Source organism: Vulpes lagopus, chromosome 14 (genome assembly GCF_018345385.1).
Source record: "Vulpes lagopus strain Blue_001 chromosome 14, ASM1834538v1, whole genome shotgun sequence".
NCBI lineage: Eukaryota > Metazoa > Chordata > Mammalia > Carnivora > Canidae > Vulpes > Vulpes lagopus.
This window is the reverse complement of record NC_054837.1, coordinates 21,941,474-21,959,185: the sequence shown is the minus strand read 5'-3', so window position 1 is coordinate 21,959,185 and position 17,712 is coordinate 21,941,474. Positions and strand designations below refer to the sequence as shown.

Here is a 17,712-nt window from a genome sequence, read left to right as displayed (position 1 = left end):
GAGATTTAGCCAGAAGTTCTCACATGGTGTGTGTAAATGAAAAAAGCAAGACCAGAAAGAGACTTGGCCTTTTTTTGGTAGAGCGTGGTGAGCCATGCAAGTATTGAATAAGAAGGGGGATGTGTAAAATGACCTGATCGGTGTCTTTGGAAGATTGCTCTGAGGGCAATGAGGATGGGACAAGGGGATGAGAGTGGATGGTGTCGGTGGGCATAGGTTGCCATTCACAAGGTTGAGGGAGCTGGCATTGGCGATGGAGGCTCACTGGGACACAGGCTGAGAACTGACTGGACTCCAGTGGTCACCAGCAGAAAGGAGCCAAGGAGGCAGATCCAGGAGAGTAGAGATCTGTGGGTAGGGGAGGAGAGATTTTAAGGCAAGGGAAAGAGTCAGCAACAAAGTCTGACTGCAGAGAGAAGTCAAGAGCTTTTATTATAAGCCTTCATTAGATCATTCTTGATAGTCAAATAGCTGTAAGAGGTTTTGAAATTAAATAGTGGCCCAGTTTGTAAATGAACATGTACTATAAAGATGGTGGCACTGAGGCCATGGCCTCTCATGGAGTCTTGTGCACAAGCACACTTCAGCTCTCCTTCCTCCCTCGGTGGGAACAGCAGGAATTAGTTGACCTAGGTGATCCAAGGATTTCTGATCCCAGGAGCCTACCACTCTGTGGCTTCTTAATTTGAGGAAAGAGGAGAAAAATCCTAGTTTTTGGGATGCTGGAGAGATGTTTCCCCAAGTAAGACTGCATGGCTGGGCTACATTTTTGAGAGGGGCGTGTGCTGAGGCCAGCTAGTCTGAGACTTCTAACACAGCACTCTTTCTCAAGTTTGATACAGGTGTCTGGCTTGGGCCATGTGTGAACCAAATGTCCCCAGTAAAATAGTTCTGATTGGGTGGCTGTGGGGCAGATGTTCTTATAGCACAGTGATTCTTACTGACTTCAAGTGGGAGTTGGATAGATTTACCCATTCAATTCTTGCCACAGATTCTATGGAAGTGAAACCCATCATGACCAGAAAGTTGCGGAGGCGACCAAATGATCCTGTCCCCATCCCAGACAAGAGGAGAAAACCTGCTCCTGATATCCATTTGTATCAAACTTTAATCGTTTTTTTTCTTGAGATTATTGAATCCTTTGCTTATCTGTTTGCTAGAATATACATGGCCATTGTCCTACAGAAATTGAATGTGATTGGCAAGCATGTGTATTTATCCCTGGGCTAGGGAATAGCCTTTTTTTCTTTCAAAGATTTATTTATTAGGGTGTGCACACACAGGAGGGAAAGAGAGTAAGGGAGAGAGAATCCCAAGTAGGCCCCATGCTAAGCACAGAGCCCAGTGTGGGGCTCGAACTCATGACTCAGAGATCTGAGATCAGACCTGAGCCTGAGCCAAGAGTCAGGCTCTTAACCCCCTGAGCCACCCAAGCACCTGGGAATGGCCATTTTATTATCAATTCCCTGATTTTTGCTATTTCTAGTGGAAGGAATTTGTAGAGCGCAGTTATTTGGAAAGGTACTTTGTGCTGAAAATTCAACCTGGTTTTAACATCTGGAGATTCAAGGGCGACCTCAGATTTCACATGCTTTAATTTTTCTACCTGTAAAATGAGGTCAAAGGTTTTGTACCTCTATTATCTGTATCCTGAAAACAGTAGAACTCAAGTTGTTGTTATGTTAAAGCAAATGAGATTTCAGTCACATAAAAAAGCCCTTTAATCATAAAAACAGAGGAGTGGGAAGAGGGCACACACGGCAAAGGTCTGTTTCTGTTCTCTTGAGGAGAGGACATTTATATAAAATGATTCAGTTGTCTGCCGCCGAGAAAGGGCTTAACTTCAGATTCCTTTGTCTTCACAACTGAGGGTTTAAGTTATTGGAGGAAGACTAAGCCCACATTTGTGTGGCTTGCACACATTGTGCAAGTCTTCAGATCTTTGAAACAAAAGCACTTCATAAATCAAGGAGGAAGTTCTCCTTGTATTGTGTCCTGTGCTCTCATTCTTGGAGTTATAAACAACTTAGAGGCCTTTGAAAGAAATTTGTGAGTTCTTTTACGTACCTGGGCACTACAACATCGAGTAGAACCAGCAACTTGTGAGGGGCAAAAGGTTGTAGAAGCAGCGTCTGGCAGAGTCACTCCGTAAATCCTGGTACTGTGCTGTTGATTTCTGCTTGCTCAAAACCCATGCTTCTTGGACACATTCCTTTAACTCTCAACACCCCAGCTAAACTATTTGTTAACAGATGAACAGATCATGGAGGATCTGAGAACATTGAATAAGGTACAGTCTGATTTTCTGATTTATTTGACAGCTTAGGTTTGAATGATAGGTCTCTGCGCTGTCATTCACGTGTTACTTGTTAAATCGTTTTGATACCTATTGATACCTTTCGTTGCATCTGAAATGATCTGCTCTAAGATTTCTTGTTGTTTTTCCTACAGCTTAAGTCACCCAAGAGACCAGGTAAGTGCACAGTGTTGCTGGCATTTGTGCAGTCTCTTTTATCATGTTGTGGGGGAAGCATGCTTATACCTGACAGGGAATTGTTGCAGTTTTCAAAAATAAAATGTTCATTGTTTGCCTCAGAGTAGTCATTGTGAAAACTGGAGGGAACCTTATGTGCCCCCTCCCCCCCGTTTTGGTAAAAGTTTCCTTCTGTGTAGGCATCAGGCATAAGATTTAAGTATACCCCCGTTTGTGGAAATGAAACCTGAAGGATTTTTCAGTATTACTTGCTTTGTGGACTTGAGTGCTAAGCACTGCTGTTCAGTGGCTTTTCATGTCCTGAGTCTGCTGAGGGACTGACAGTCCCAGCTTACAGAAGGGGCCAGCCCAGTGTTCGAGGTGGTTCCTTCCAGAGTGGCACTCAAGTGCTAGGCTGCAAAATAGAATTCTGGAGGCAAGGCATTGTTATGGTTTAAGCACCATGATTACTCACATGTCTATCCACTCACCAAGTCTTGTGGAAGGAAACAAGATTTTTTTTTTTTTTCTTCTCTAAGCAGTTTGCTTCTGAGAGCCACTGTGGTCCACAGAGAGGTTCTGTGTTTCTGAAGGCATGATGGGGAGGGGATTACGTGACTGTGAATTTAGATCCTTTGACACTGTATTAGCTCATAACTACAAGCCTGCTCTGTCTAGTAATAAATAGATCTAGAAATGACTTTGGTTTTAAATTTTTATTGTATTTTATTGTATTTATTTTATTTTATTTTATTTTTTTTTTATATTTTATATTTTTTATTTTATTTTATTTTATTTTTAATTTTACTTATTTATTCATGAAAGCCAGAGAGAGAGAGAGAGAGAGGCAGAGACACAGGCAGAGGGAGAACCAGGCTGCATGCAGGGACCCTGAAGTAGGACTTGATCCTAGACCCCAGGATCATACCCTGGGCCGAAGGCAGATGCTGAACTGCTGAGCCACCCAGGTGTTTTAAAATTTTAAAGAGATATTCCTAATTGCTGCCTCTTTGGGCTTCTGATGGACACTTGGGTAAATCACAGCCTGCCTGCATCCCCGGTTTCTTCTCTGTGCAGTGAGGTTAATCTTTGCCTTGCCTACCTCACAGGGTTGCTTTGAGGAGCAAGTTAGGTATAATATACAAGAATTTTGTTGAATTCTCATTTTTATACCCCTGAGGACTTAGCAATCCTGATTATTACCACTTTTTAATGGCATTACAGTTAAAGCATGTTAGCAGTTGGACCACATGCTTGTTACATGCTTAGTCATTGAAATATCTTTGGTTCCTCCAGCATCCCCATCCTCTCCTGAACACTTGCCTGCTACACCGGCAGAGTCTCCAGCCCAGAGATTTGAAGCTCGGATAGAAGACGGGAAGCTGTACTATGATAAAAGATGGTATGTTATGATAAACACAAGATTATTCGTTAAGAGTCTCAAAAGAACCCCTTGGAAAGAGGGCTGGGGCTTGTTCTCATTGTTTCTGAGCATGGCTGCCGCATAGCTTATGTAGTACTGAAGCAGAATAACATTTAAAAGTACATCAGGACTGGGGAGGCTGGCTGGCTTAGGCAGTGGAGCAAGTGACTGTTGATCTCGGAGTCATGAGTTTGAGCCCCATGTTGGGTATAGAGCTTACTTTAAAAAAAAATTTTTTTTTTTTCAGGAGTCATTTGATTGATACTGCTCATTTGATCTCTGAAGGCAGTGCTTCCCAAAAATGTGTTCTGATGGGAGCTGTCCTTTTTCTCTGTGCCACTGGCATCAGACTAGAATTTGCTGGCATCCATTCTTTGGTGGTGCCCTGTAGACGGAGGTCAGGGTTTATGTCCCTCTCTGCCTTTTCTTAACTCTGCCCTTGTGCACTAAAATTAATAGCTGTTCTGTGGAAAAAAGGATTTTGTGGTCATGTGAGTCTGGGGGATGACCATGTTAATTAAATTAAATGCGTTTCTTCACTGTAGGTGCTCTTTGGGTTCTCTGATACACTTGCGCGCCGTGAATTTCTGAGATGTTAACAGGTATTACTGATTTGATCCAGGTTACCCTTTTTGTATGCATCATCCTATTATAGGAGTGTTATGAGAAACATACTTGGGGGAATTAAATCCTAAAATGTTACCAGTTTATGTTAAAAATAGTTTTTTTTTAACTGCTTTTTGTGTATTATTATTTCATAGCTACACGTGAGTATAAGGTATGTTACAATACTTTTTTTAATATGCCAGAAATACTTGTGAATAAAGACAGTTTAAAAGCTTGAGACCACCAGTGTGTTCAGGAGGAAATTGTAAAGCAATATGAGAGGGTTTACAAACTCATTCACTTATTCAACAAACATTACTATCTGCTCTGTAGCTAGGGATTCTGCTAGGTGTTAAGCCACCCCAGGTCTTACTACCTTGTCACAGCTCTTTAATTCTGATATATCCCTTTATTCATTGTCCATATGCAAATATACTCAGTTTAAGTCATGGTAGACACATATTTGCATTCTGAATTTCCACTTGTTTGTTTGGAAAATGTTTATCTGTTGTTACTTTATGCTCTGTAATGATCATTTATGACGGCTATCATTTATAATGATCTTTTGAGTTTCAGTATGTTAACCCAAAGTTCTAAACTTAGAGTAATGATTATTTTGAGTTGTTTGAGCTTTGTTAAAGAAGAAAAACCCCAAGATTGTTAGTTCATTACCTTAAAATAATACACTTCTGAAGTTGGCAGAAGTACTTAGAAATCTAGTCCTCTAGTCATGCCTGAACTAAATCTATCTCCCAAAATATTAGGTTACAGTGAATTTTTTACCCAGGAAATGCTGAAGGCCGCCTCTGTCTGGGAGCCTGATCTGAGTGACTTCTGCCCCTCTATTTGGTTTTCTTCAAAGAGGGCAGTTAGTGTATCCTAAAATTGCTTATCAGAACATATCGCCACTGGGTGGCAGGCCCTAACAGCTCATCACACTGAGGGGCAAAGTAAGATGAAAAATGTTTCTAATAATGAAAACCAAATAACCTTTAAAGATCAAGCCCGCACATAACAGCCGTCTTCAAAAATGATGAGATTTATCACTAACATTTTTACGGATCTATGAGTCTTAAAGCTATGTGATATTTCAAATGATGTTCATTTTGTAATTGCGTTGCTTCAGATCTTTCTAAGGCTTAATTTTCAGACTTTATGAGACTTGAGGGTGAAAATGCAGTAAGGTAAAATTCTTGTTTTTCTAAAGAGGGGATACATGGTGCCTGATGTTTCATAACATAAACAGAGTGGTTGCATTTGTTGTGCTAGACCTCCTAAGCATTTTGAATGAATTTCACTGTCTGTCTCATAGGGGCTGCAGAATTTTTTTTTTTTTTGAAATTTTTAAAAGAAGGTCTCTCGGAGCGTTTTCCTTTTTCAGTGAATTTAAAGTTGCTAATATTGTTAAATATGGAGACTCTTGATTTTTCATCTGTGTTCTGTGTTTTTCCTTTTGGCTTTGGCAGTCAGAGTTGATGACATATTTGTGGGAAGCTGGGTCTCCTTTCCCTGCTACATTTGGAAGGTGTTCATGGGGGTCCTGGTGAACACTGACTAGTGCATAGCTGGCCTCATCTCTCACCAGGCTGAACCTGATATTTGGCCTTTGTGCCCTTTCAGTTGGGAGGCTTTCATTCTTCCTCTTTTTTCACTAGTCATGGCCTGTGTCTAAACAGGCAAGTGAACCGATTTATGCTCGTTCCAGGGGTATGGAGTATTTTGGTGCAATGTTATTTCTGGCAAAACATGTTTCATTGAGTTTTAAATGACTTCAGCAAACTGAGTATGATTCAGGCTTCCCATCTTGGCATGAACACTTATCAAGCTACATTTCATTTTGAAAGATAAGCATCTTCACTTTGCCTTGTTCTGGTAGTGCTTTTAAGGCATTTTATGTCCTGCTGTAAGTTTTCCTCACATTTTGATTTGGACTGATGACCCTTCTTAGAAAGTACCATGAAAGTAGCTGATATTTTAAAATAACTAACTGATGGTGCTGGTGGACTGGTTTATTTCTCACTTTAAATGTGGGTCTGCTAATGTGAATCAGGAGTGAAGTCCCCTGCTTCCTCCAGCCGTCAACTGACAAAGACTATTAAGGCGGTGAATATTTACAACTGGCATTGGGACTCAGATTCCAGAGCTGTAACATAGTATTCAGTTTTTTTGGGAAATGAAACGTTAATATCAGGATTCCCAGTAGGATATAAAATTAAATTAATTCTACCCCCCTCCTTTTTGACCCACCTTTTGGAGAAATTGCTTTCTTCTATAATAGTAGTGTTGATTCTAGTTCATTGGATTTAATAGTAGAAGCAAAGCTCTAAGAGCTCATTTGTTGGGATTCCCAGGTCAGGATTTCCATTAGTAATAAAGCAATAAAATCGATTTGACTTTTGGGGCTTGTTCTCTTAGGCTATTGAAAATATTTTTTTTCATCTCAGATGAGTTGCAGCTTGTAAAATGGGTTAATTGGCAAAAAAGTGGTAATGTACATTTTTATTAATTAGCTCCATTGTTGCTGCTTTTTAACAGTTTTTATGTCTATTTATTTTGAATTCTTTCCCTCTCTTTTATTAGTCTTTAGAAATTAAAAAGTAAATTTGTATGGTAAGGTTGTCATATAATTTTTAGTTTCATCTTGAAAATATGAATGCTAATTGCTAAAGGTTTTTTTCTTCTAGGGAATTCAGATAATTGAATAGATTTGATATCTAGGGATAATGGTTCTCCAAGACTTGTATAGTGTGAGACTCTGGTTCAGGAAGATCTGGGAATCTGTTGGCTTGGAAGTCTTGGAAGTGGGTTGCTTTGGGAACTCCACAGCTCTGCTGTGGAGCAGATGGTGACCAATGGTGGACATTCAAGTTGCCACCATTTAGTGACCCCAAAGCAGGCAGATTTGGGAGGTGGCCAGATACTCAAGTCCCAGACCACTTCTTCTGGGGGAGGGGGGGTAGTGGGAGGGTAATAGATTGGATCTCATTGTTTACTTCCGGTATTCATATAAAAGCCAGTCATAGGTATTGGGGTTTGGGTTCTATACACATCTGAAGGAAAATGAAGCACATCTCATGAGAATTGTTTGACTAGCCTCCCAGAGTTAGCTGTTGTCCTTAACAGACATTAAGATGTTAATTGTATCATCAAGTTTTGTTTTTACCCGTCTTTGTTATTTAGGTATTTTCTAGAACCATGACTTACTTAATTTTTAATATGAGTAGTATCTGTTTATTTCACTAAAAAGAAAGCCATGGAATAAAAGGAATACCATTCTTAATATACACTTTTTATTTCTATAAAGTTGTAATATACATTTTATTATGCATCTTAACTATATAACTTTACCCAGCTTTTTGTATGTATGATACACAGGTGACATGCATTTTTCTTTTCTTTTCTTTTCTTTTTTTTTTTTTTTTTAATAAACACAGGAAGGTAATGGACATAGATTCCTCTCCCCCTCCACATAGCAGTATATTGAGCATGTTTCCACACTAGTAACATACTCCTTCACTTCACTGTGACCTTTCTTTATTAAAAGTATTTAGAAAATAGTATCAGAATGACTTGAGGCCAGGTGCGTGTTGTTTTGTGTTTATTTCTTTAATAACTCACAATCCCCATAGAATAACTGTGAATGCTCTCCCGCTCTGTATTTTTATTTTAACCATCACTCGAGATGTTACTATTTACATAGGAAAGTTGGCTTAGATGGAGGAGGGAAACTGGAGGTTTTGAGTCATGCTGTGAACTAATTCAGCCTTGTCTCATGCACTGTATACTTCAGGCCTTGTGGATATTACATATTTAGCATAATGAAGGTCCCCTGACCCAGTTTACCAACTGATCTCTGGCCAAAAGCAACTTTAAAGCTGAGTCTAAACCAATCTTGCTGTTCTAATTGCATTTATGATTCGATTTCTTTTAACAGTGTTTTCAGGAAGTAAATTGAGTTGGAAACCTGAGTTTTCAGCTCCCAAGTAACAAGTTGAAGAGTACTTAGAACCTAGATTGGAAAAAGCTCATTTTGGGAGTGAAGTATATCTCTTACCGTGATATCCCAGCAATAGATTATTTCATTAAACCAGCAAAACAGTGTGTCTTTTTCCCCCCCACAGAAATAATGATAAAATGCCGTGCTTTCCTGGGAGATGCATTTTGGTAGAATTTACATGAGTTAGTGGGTCTGTTGAGCCAGATCTGTGCAGCCAGAATTAACCAGAGGTTATGTTCTTGACTGACTAGGGTTGGCCCCGGCCAGGGCTGCCAGCCATAGCTCAGCTGATATTTCCAACTTTTGCAATCCAGCAGCTGCTCCTTCATCCTGTGGCAGCTGCTGTCTCATTTGGGCTTTGGCCCTGGCTTCCTCACTTTCATCCTTGGCCTTATCCATGAGCTTGTAGAAGTTGAAGGTGATCCTTTGCTACAGGCCAAGAGGGATAGCTACCAGAGCTGAAATGGAGTGTCTGTCTGGTCTGCTCCATGCAAGGCAGCTCTCCTGACTACCTGGGCCAAATCAGATCCCTGTGGTACATACACCCTGACACTCAGAACTTCGCCTGGTTAGTACTTACCAGGTGTGATTACTCCGTATTCTTCACAGCTACTGGATTTGAAGCTGTGTGATAGCAGGGACCTGTTCACTATCCACCACCAATCTCCAACATACTCAGTGGTATGGTACACAATAAGTGATGAATGAGCATTTGTTGAATGAGTGACCATAGTAAGAGTTGAATTTGGCCTACCTTCTTGTGGATGACCTATTTGGATGCATTGAAAATAAATAATAGATCAGTTGTTCAGACCCTTCTATTTATTTTGTCCATCCAGCTGTCTTTAGTGTTTTGGGAATAGGTGGAAAGCAGCAACAGGTTTTATTTGAAAAATTATAATATACTTTTTGAATAAATTGGGTATATAGTCCCAAGTAGAGAGTAAATATAAGTTAGCTTTCCAGACTTTCCTTCACTTCCTTTTTCCCCTCTGCAGAAGGACCAAGGAATATGTTTTAGATTTAGGAGAAGATTAGGAGGCCATGTGATCTAATCGAAGGATGGAGGCCTTCAAATTAAACCTGAAATCCAGAATTTTCCTCAAATGTAAACTAAGACTCTTGTTTTATTTATCTTTTTTTAAAAAAGATTTTATTTGAGAGAGGGAGAGGGAGAAGCAGACTCCCTGCTGAGTGCAGAGCCATGCAGGACTCAATTCCAGACTCCAGGAGCATGACTTGAGTCAAAGGCAGATGCTTAACCAACTGAGCCACCCAGCTGCCCCGAGATTCTTTTAATTATATTTTGGGTGTTTTTCTTTCTTTTTTAAAATTTGTGCCTTCAACAGTACTGTATTACTGACTTAAAATTTGTTAAAAGTATAGCCCTTATGTGAAGTGTTCTTTTTACCAAAAAAAAAAAATATATATATATATATATAATGATGAAATGGGAAGGAGAAGACTTTGGGAGCAGTTGGATATGTTCGTGGTAGTGATGATTTCACGGGTGTGTATACTTATTCCCAGACTCGTTGAGTTATAAACAGTAAATCCGTATGGCTTTTTTTTTTTTTTTTTTTTTTTTACATGTCAGTCTTACCTTGATAAAATGGCTAAAAATATAAATAAACTGTTTCTTGTTTTTGACAGGTACCACAAGAGCCAGGCCATCTATTTAGAGTCAAAGGACAACCAGAAACTGAGCTGTGTGATCAGCTCTGTTGGAGCAAATGAGGTAGGGACTTAACTCCCTCCCCCCCTCAGGAGAGCACAGTGTGACCAACCTGCAGTGCAGGTGCCACCACAGAAGTACGGGAATTGTGTGTTATATGTGGGTTAGGATCTAAGTAAGCACTTCCTGGCAGAAATTGCATGTAGATAAAAAGATCCCTGAAAATCCCTTACTTTGCTTGATTACCAACATAACGTGGATTTGTATATTCCTAATGGTACTGGTGAGCTCCACATACAGTAATTGAGTTGGGAGCCACTTAGACTACAGGAAAGAATAGAAGGCGAGTCTGTGCGATCTCTGTGTGTTCAAGTCCTGCTGCTTTGTAAGGTAACTGTGTACCAACAATGGAACTTGCTTGTGGAGCGTACTCCATCTATGTTCTTTCTCTAGAGCTTTCATGTCTATTAAGAGATTTGTTTTATGCTTTGAGATTTTAACCTGGCACAGGGTCTGGCACATAGGAAGTGCTCAGTAAATGGATGTTGGCCTGATCTGAGCTACACCCTCCTCCTTGCCTGCTGTCTTTATGATCTGACACGTCCTGTTGTGCCTCTCAACGGTGAGCTGCCAGGCTCTTGCCCCCCTGGTATTGGTTTCCTTGAGTCTCTCCTGTAGGCTAGAGACTGGTTCTAAGTCAGTTCAGAGGGTTATGCTCAAGGATGGGATGACTGGCGAGTGAGTTCTCTGGCCCTTCATTAGGGGGATGTCAGCAATGTGTAACTTGTATTGTTAGTAGTTTTTTAAAAGTTTTTAAAACTTTAATAGCTCAATTGGCTTGATCTTTTATCAGTCCACAAAATGTCTGCAAATAAATTGATTTTTATGTGCCTACCCTCTGTAACTTATTCGTGTCAGTGCACAGGAAATCTAATGAAACTGGATTATGAAATAACTTAAGCTTCTTCCATTCTCCTAGCTTCCGGAATTGAAAATGCCCTCAAATGTGACTAGTTTGCAAAATGATTGTTTCCTCAGAAGTTAGGGAGAGCCTCCCAGATGAATGAACATCTTTTCTCTCTGGGCTTGGGGGCAGGGGGTGGGGTGTCTGTGAGTCACCCAAGTCAGAACATGGGATCTGATGGAGAGACCTGCTGTTTGTCAGCAAGAGGTGTTGTGACTTCACAGCAGAGTCCTTGTGCCCAGCTGTGTGGCCCTCCTAGGACCCATGCCTAACATCAGAACCAGTGTCTCATCCTCCCCATGACACCTCAAGATTTTTCAGGAAAAGAGAAAATGCAAGTTACATTTTTTTTCTCTCTCTGTTGAAGATTGTCCTCCTTTGACATAATAGAGTGCCAACGAGGTCTGACAAGAAAATGATGACACTGAGCCCTGTCACCTGGAGGGAGGAAGCCTCAGTGCATCAGAGGCTTGCAACAGAGGGAAACATTTCTCACTTCTCGGAAGTATTCTGGCTGATTATTCAGGTCACTTCCTAAGTGACCCTGGAGCTAGTTGGCCTTGGCATAACTTGACTCCAGGCACATTTGTTGGGTGGGTCTGTGCTTGGTGGTGAGCCCCCACAAACACACATCAGCCCTTTGTGGGGTCATTTTTTGATGTAAAGTGCTTCTGCAAGGTCCTTAGAGGCTCAGCTTTCTGTGAGGCCTTTAACTTTATTTTCAAACCGGTGTATTTGACTTTAAAGTCTCTTGCCAAATAATCACATCAAAGGAATTGAAATGAGACTGAGGACACACGCTTAAAACCTGAGAGCTGAATGGGGGAGGGAGAAGATAGTTTGTTCTGGGGACTTGTACTTGTATATGTGGGCGAGACGTGGAACTTAATCCAGCTTTTGGCCTCATCTGATGGCATTTTAACCAAAGGGATGAGGAACAGGTGGTAAGAAGAGTCAGCTGGTTTAGTAGACAAGAGAAAGCAAGGGGTTTTGAGAGCAGACACCAGGATTCACACTGGATGGGTTTGACCTGCCCTTCCTTTTCTATAAAATGGGGTGAGGATCTTACTTTTATAGGGTTCTTCTGAAGATGAAAAAGCTCAGGTGTATCAGGTGACTGAGGAGGTGGCTTTCTTCCCAGTCCTGGCCACAGGGATGACAGTGCCCTTATCTGCTCTGGTGGTCACCCTGCTGCCAAGAGTTCATTTTCCATTTTATGCAAGAATGCATCTGCCCTGTGAAATGTCAGACCTCTGATACTATCTGTGGGAAAAGGATATGGTTAGGAGGGATGGGCTGTCTTAAGCTAATTTAGCCTTCTGATGATCCTAATTGGGCCTTAACTCAACTCATGGGGTTTTTCTTTTTTTCCTTGTTATTTTTTAGTTTTTCTGCCATGACTGGTAGCCTTGATTGCCAGGAACCCAGAGGAGTGAAAAACTGTAATATAGAAGTCCCTTGGGGCAAGGAAAATATTTCCAAATTTGATTGAAAGTTTTTATTCATGAATATATGTATTTTGAATGTTGATAATGCTGTAATCAAACCAAATCAAAAAAAAGTCCTTAAGATCAAGGCAAAAATAGAACCTGAGATCACTGTGCTTTACATTTTCTTAATGAGAGGTGTGAGCGAGGGAGAAAAAAGGAGAAAGGAAGTCCTAGGTTGATGCTTGCTCTCTGTGCTAGAGGTTTCCTGGAGGGGGGGCCGTGGCCTGCTGGGAAGAGGTTGACAGTTTTCCGCCCACACCTCACTCGTGCAGATATTTTGATGCTCTGGAAGATTCACTCCTCAGAATTCACTCTTGGACCCTCTCATCTTGTTCCCTCTCCTTCTCCCCTGCAGATCTGGGTGAGGAAGACCAGTGACAGCACCAAGATGAGGATCTACTTGGGCCAGCTTCAGCGCGGGCTCTTTGTGATCCGCCGGAGGTCAGCGGCTTGACTTTCTACAGTGTTCTTCTTCCCTTGACCGTTTTTCTGGAGTGGTTTTTGGTTTTGTTTTCTTCCAAATAGAAAGTTTTTAACTCGGGAATTGCTCCTTGGCCTTGGAAAACGGGGAGAGCTGTTGTGGATTCTGCAAGGCGCTTTTGGTGGCAGCCACTCCAGTGTTTGCATTACTCCTTCCTGCCTCGACCTCTTCCAGCTGGCAGTCACCACGAACTTTTATTTTTGGGAGTGTTGCGAGTTCGATTTACTCATTTCTTTGTTTTTTTGCTTATACTTTGCCTTTTTAAATTTTTTTTAAGCCTCCTTTGAGTTTAAAGGGACATTTTTTTTTTTTTTTTTGTCTTTAGGTCTTTCTACCAGGAAGGGATATACTTTGCATTGCATTTTCATGTTTTGAATCTGATTAGTGGATCACGTAGCTCTTTCCCTTGTCGAGCCCAATTCACTGTTTCTCCAGAAGCTTGGGGCAGAGGTCCTAGCAGAAGGAGATTAATTCTCCTGGCTCTCAGCTTTCTCTGAGAAATAAATGCCTTGTGTAACATCTGGCGTATGCCATCCATTCCACTGGCTGAGTGACAGAAAAATTTGCCTGGGTGGCTACGTGTGCTGAAGTAATGGGGTTGGGGGAGGGGGCATCTCATGCTCCTCAAGTACTGAAGGTACTGCAGTGTAAATGTTACTTAATGTGAGTATTTGATTTAGGCACATTTGATCTAGCCTGAACCAGAACAAATAGTCATTTCAGAAGTTTTTATTTCTAATTCACTTCCGTTCTTTGCTCCTAAGGAGATGAAGTGGTACCTGGCGTGGGTGCATTGCCTGGGTTGTCTCTTGTAGGTGGGGGGGATTTTGGATGGTTTTGGATGATTTGAGGGAGAATGATAGGGCAGTTGTCAGTGATCTAGAGACTCTCACTCGTAACTCCACTCGCACTCTTTTCGCTGATGCTGTTACTGCACACGGACTGTCTTGAGCCTGTGGAGCCTGGTTGTCAGTGCCCCCAGCCTCCCAGGAGTCTGGCCGAGGCTGAAGACAAAGGAAAGCTCTGCTGTGGCTGCCACTAACCGAAGGAGTCCTGGTGAAACAGCTTCCCCACTCTCCCTGCCTCCTGCCCCTCATTCCCAGCACTAGAGAAATGATTCGCTGGCAGATGGAGTTTTCTGTATTGTAGCTGCCACCTTAGGATATTTAGAGAATTTGGGGTTAGAGCAACTGTTAGCATTTCTGTGGGTAGTCAGTAGACCTTACACGTTCTAGGAAATATTTGTATGCCATACCCTCGGACTCCGGTGATTCTCTCCGTGTTGTCTCTTAATGTATACACCCCAAAGCAAGTTGGGGGGTACATGATGAGAAGCGAATCACTTTCCTATAAGTCCTGGCTTCAACAGAGACCAAACCTTACTGACTCAGAGTAAAGACTTGTACAGATTGGTTTTTAATTTATAACCCATTTGTTGTTTTTTCCTCTCTCTCTTTTTTCTGGTGTTGGAGTCTCCTTTAGAGAACAGGGTAAATGATGCTTGTTTATTTAGAGTTGCCTGGATGTTCTGTGCTTCTCCTCTGCCCGCAGCCCCCATTATGATTACTGGAGTGAACCAAGTCCACAGTAAACAGGGCCTTCATCTTTCATTTCTTCTTGATAGCCTTTGCTCCAAGAGAGGGCCTCTGTCACTTGAATTGTCACTGTGGTGTGTGTAACATCCCATGATAGGTGGCTGTCTGTCTGTTCTCTACTAGTGCCCTGCAATGGAAATTTATTTAGATACAGCATGTGTGGTCATCCAAGTTGTTTTTTGGATGATTGTCTTACTGGCTTCCTAGCAGTACACCAAAGTTTGTTGTTGTTATTATTTTTAGAAAGGCTTGTGTTGATAACTACTGGGGATTTAAGCATCAAAGCAACAAGTTGCCTTTTTTTCTTGCCTTCTCTGGTAGCACCTTTGTGCTTTTGTGAAGTAACTATTCATCTGAAGACCAGGGTATGGGCAAGTTGGACTCTTCTATAAATTTTAGGGTGATGCGGTCATGCTCTGGCCTCAGCCACATCACTGCCTTCTGCTCCTCAATATCCTCACAATCTGTAATCAAGACTGTGGGAATGGGGGCAAGTGGGAAGTAGACTTGTGACACAGCTTAGTAAATTGTACTCTTAATCCCAGAAGGTTGAGTTTTTTCATCACTGCAGAGATGAGCTGAGCAGTTCAGCCCCTTGGACAGGCCCCTGTGGTGATCAGGGGTGTTTGAGCCCCCTTGTTAGGAGTTGGAGGTGCTTTTGTGATGGGCAAAACCAGACTGAATTCCTGGTACCACCTGCATTCCCAGATTCAAACTGTTTCTTGCAAATAATACTTTGATAAAGGTTGGTCTAGACAGCTTTTAGGAAGAACCCGTATATGTGTGAATCTGGTCAAGATCCTGCACTTGTGTTATTTTGATCAAGAACCTCTATGTGTGTTTTGTTTGAGGCACTTGCCTCAGTATTACACACTGTGTTTGCTGTGGATGTATCCCAATATTTATTTTACCTCTGCTTGGGGGTTTGTGTTGCCTTCCCCACCCTCTGACTCCTCTTCCAAAGCCAGTGTCCTCTTGAACAATTTCCAGATTTTCGTAGCCATACCAAAGCTAGGATGTTTTCATTCATTTGAATACCAGTATTTATGGATATCTAACTACCTAACTTAATTTTTTTTTAAACTTTGAACTGGGGCCAGTGTAAGATCCCAGAGGCTGATCTGCAAATGAAGCTACTTGTATTTGTGTGTGAGACCCTGTGTTCAGGATTGGGTGACTTTTCTAAGAGAAATATTGGGGATGGGTTGGGGTTGGTTGCATTTTTTTTTTTTTTCTTAACCTAACTTGGGAGTGGGGGGAAATCCTATTTTTTACAGTATTTTTGTTTTTGTTTTTCTATTAACATTTCCTTTTAAGGCCTTGAATTTTTACTAAATTTCCTCCTGACTTAAAAATCTTCTAATCTGGGAATTTGAAATCTCGGTACTTAATGTTACACCAATTTTTCCAAAGAGTTCAAACCACTTTAATACCAGTACATGGTAAAAATTTGCAGCCATTTCAAGCAGCTGGTGGGCTTTTTATATATCATCATTAACTGGTATCATTAAATGTTCTGAGAGGTGAATGTAAAATGTAAAAAGTATAGGGTTGTTTTTTTTTTAATAACAATAAACTTTCAAAGAGAAAACCAGCATGTAGTCTGTGTTATATCCATTGACTTGATAAATATTGAAATTTATTTTATGTTCCTCCTCTGCCACTCCCCCCCCCCCCCCCCCCCCCAGTGATTGTGGAGAAAGGAAATCGGGAAAGAGGGAGGGATATGCTAGATATTTGTTTGTTATGAAGAGTAAGATATAGAATGATGTCAAAGACAAGCTCTCAGTTTTGTAAAGAGCAGTCTAGGAGTGTTGACCCATAAATATGGTGTATTCTCTCCTTGTTGGAGATGATAAAACAATCTCATTAAAAACTGAGTCAATAAAATTGACCTTAGATAGGGAAAACCTTCAGGTAGACTCTTGTGATTGAGGAGGATGTTGTCATTTGGTACTCTAGTGCAATATTTCTCAATTTTACTGGTATTTCAACAGCTCCCTGGTGGCTAGATCGAGGTGGCTGCTGGCTGCCTCAGGTGATTGACCTGGAGTGCTCACGACCCAGGTGTGGCATGCCATCAGGAACGGCTGCTCTGTGCTTTGGGTATTGGAAAAGGGCAGTGGCTATTTTTAACATTTTTTTATTATAACATACCATTTGTACAGAAAAGAGCGCAAATCTTCATTGTAGCAGTTGAGTTTCTTCAAAGTGAATGCGTCCACATAACCTAGTCCACATAGACTAGGAAAGAGCACAGCCAGCACTCACAGCCCTGAGCAGACTTTCTTCAGCTTGCTGCTACTCCAAGGGTAATGGTTAGCCTGACCGGTTTTCTGTATTTTAATCACCTTAATCTTCAAGCTCTTGAGCTGCTGGTTTCTTCATAGTTGTTTTGAAGAGCCAAGTGCCTGGTGGAGGCTAGGGTCCAGCCAAGGATGTTAGAGGATGGGGATGTGGCGAAATGGGGGAGGTGGAAACCCTCCAGGTTACTCCTGTTCCCTCCCACTTGTCGCCAAGGCCAGTGGGACTTGCCCTTGATGTGAATATCCACCTTCACTTGAGTTCTTTGTATGTGTCAGGGACTATACTAAACCCCTTCAGGGCAGGTGTTCTCTCACTTAGCCCTTGTAATGATCTGAGTACTAATACTCCCAACATATTTTTTAATGTAATTTGTTTATATATGCTACATTGTTGATATATTCGTTAACCTAGTCAGAGACTTAATTCTCCTGTCAAACCCAGAGCTCAGCGCTGTCCCTTTTCGTAGTAAGCGCTCAGTAAATGTTGTCCAATAATGTTAGTGTAAAATGATGTGCAGAGACAGGCAGACTGCTGAATAATAAGAACGCCAGCCCTAGGTGCTGTGCCCTTCACTTTTATTGTCTCATCGAAGCGTCATAACAACCCCGGAGAAAAGACACTGTTGTTACTACCAGTTTTCAGAGGAGGAAACACATTCCTTTAGTCCCAGGAGATGGTTCAGTAATTTCTTCAAGGTCACA

The 17,712-nt window shown here is 41.4% G+C and overlaps 1 protein-coding gene across 1 annotated transcript in view; it reads left to right on the top strand.

Moving 5' to 3' along the window:
* Positions 1-15,281, top strand: part of SUDS3 (SDS3 homolog, SIN3A corepressor complex component) — a 32,011-nt gene extending 16,730 nt beyond the window's left edge. Inside the window, exons 7-12 of the mRNA XM_041729023.1 lie at positions 992-1,087; positions 2,229-2,290; positions 2,452-2,473; positions 3,770-3,875; positions 10,153-10,237; positions 12,984-15,281. Coding sequence (XP_041584957.1) covers positions 992-1,087; positions 2,229-2,290; positions 2,452-2,473; positions 3,770-3,875; positions 10,153-10,237; positions 12,984-13,082 — 470 coding nt within the window. The 3' untranslated portion in view covers positions 13,083-15,281. The remainder of the gene's footprint in view (positions 1-991; positions 1,088-2,228; positions 2,291-2,451; positions 2,474-3,769; positions 3,876-10,152; positions 10,238-12,983) is intronic.
* Positions 15,282-17,712: the final 2,431 nt, after the last annotated feature.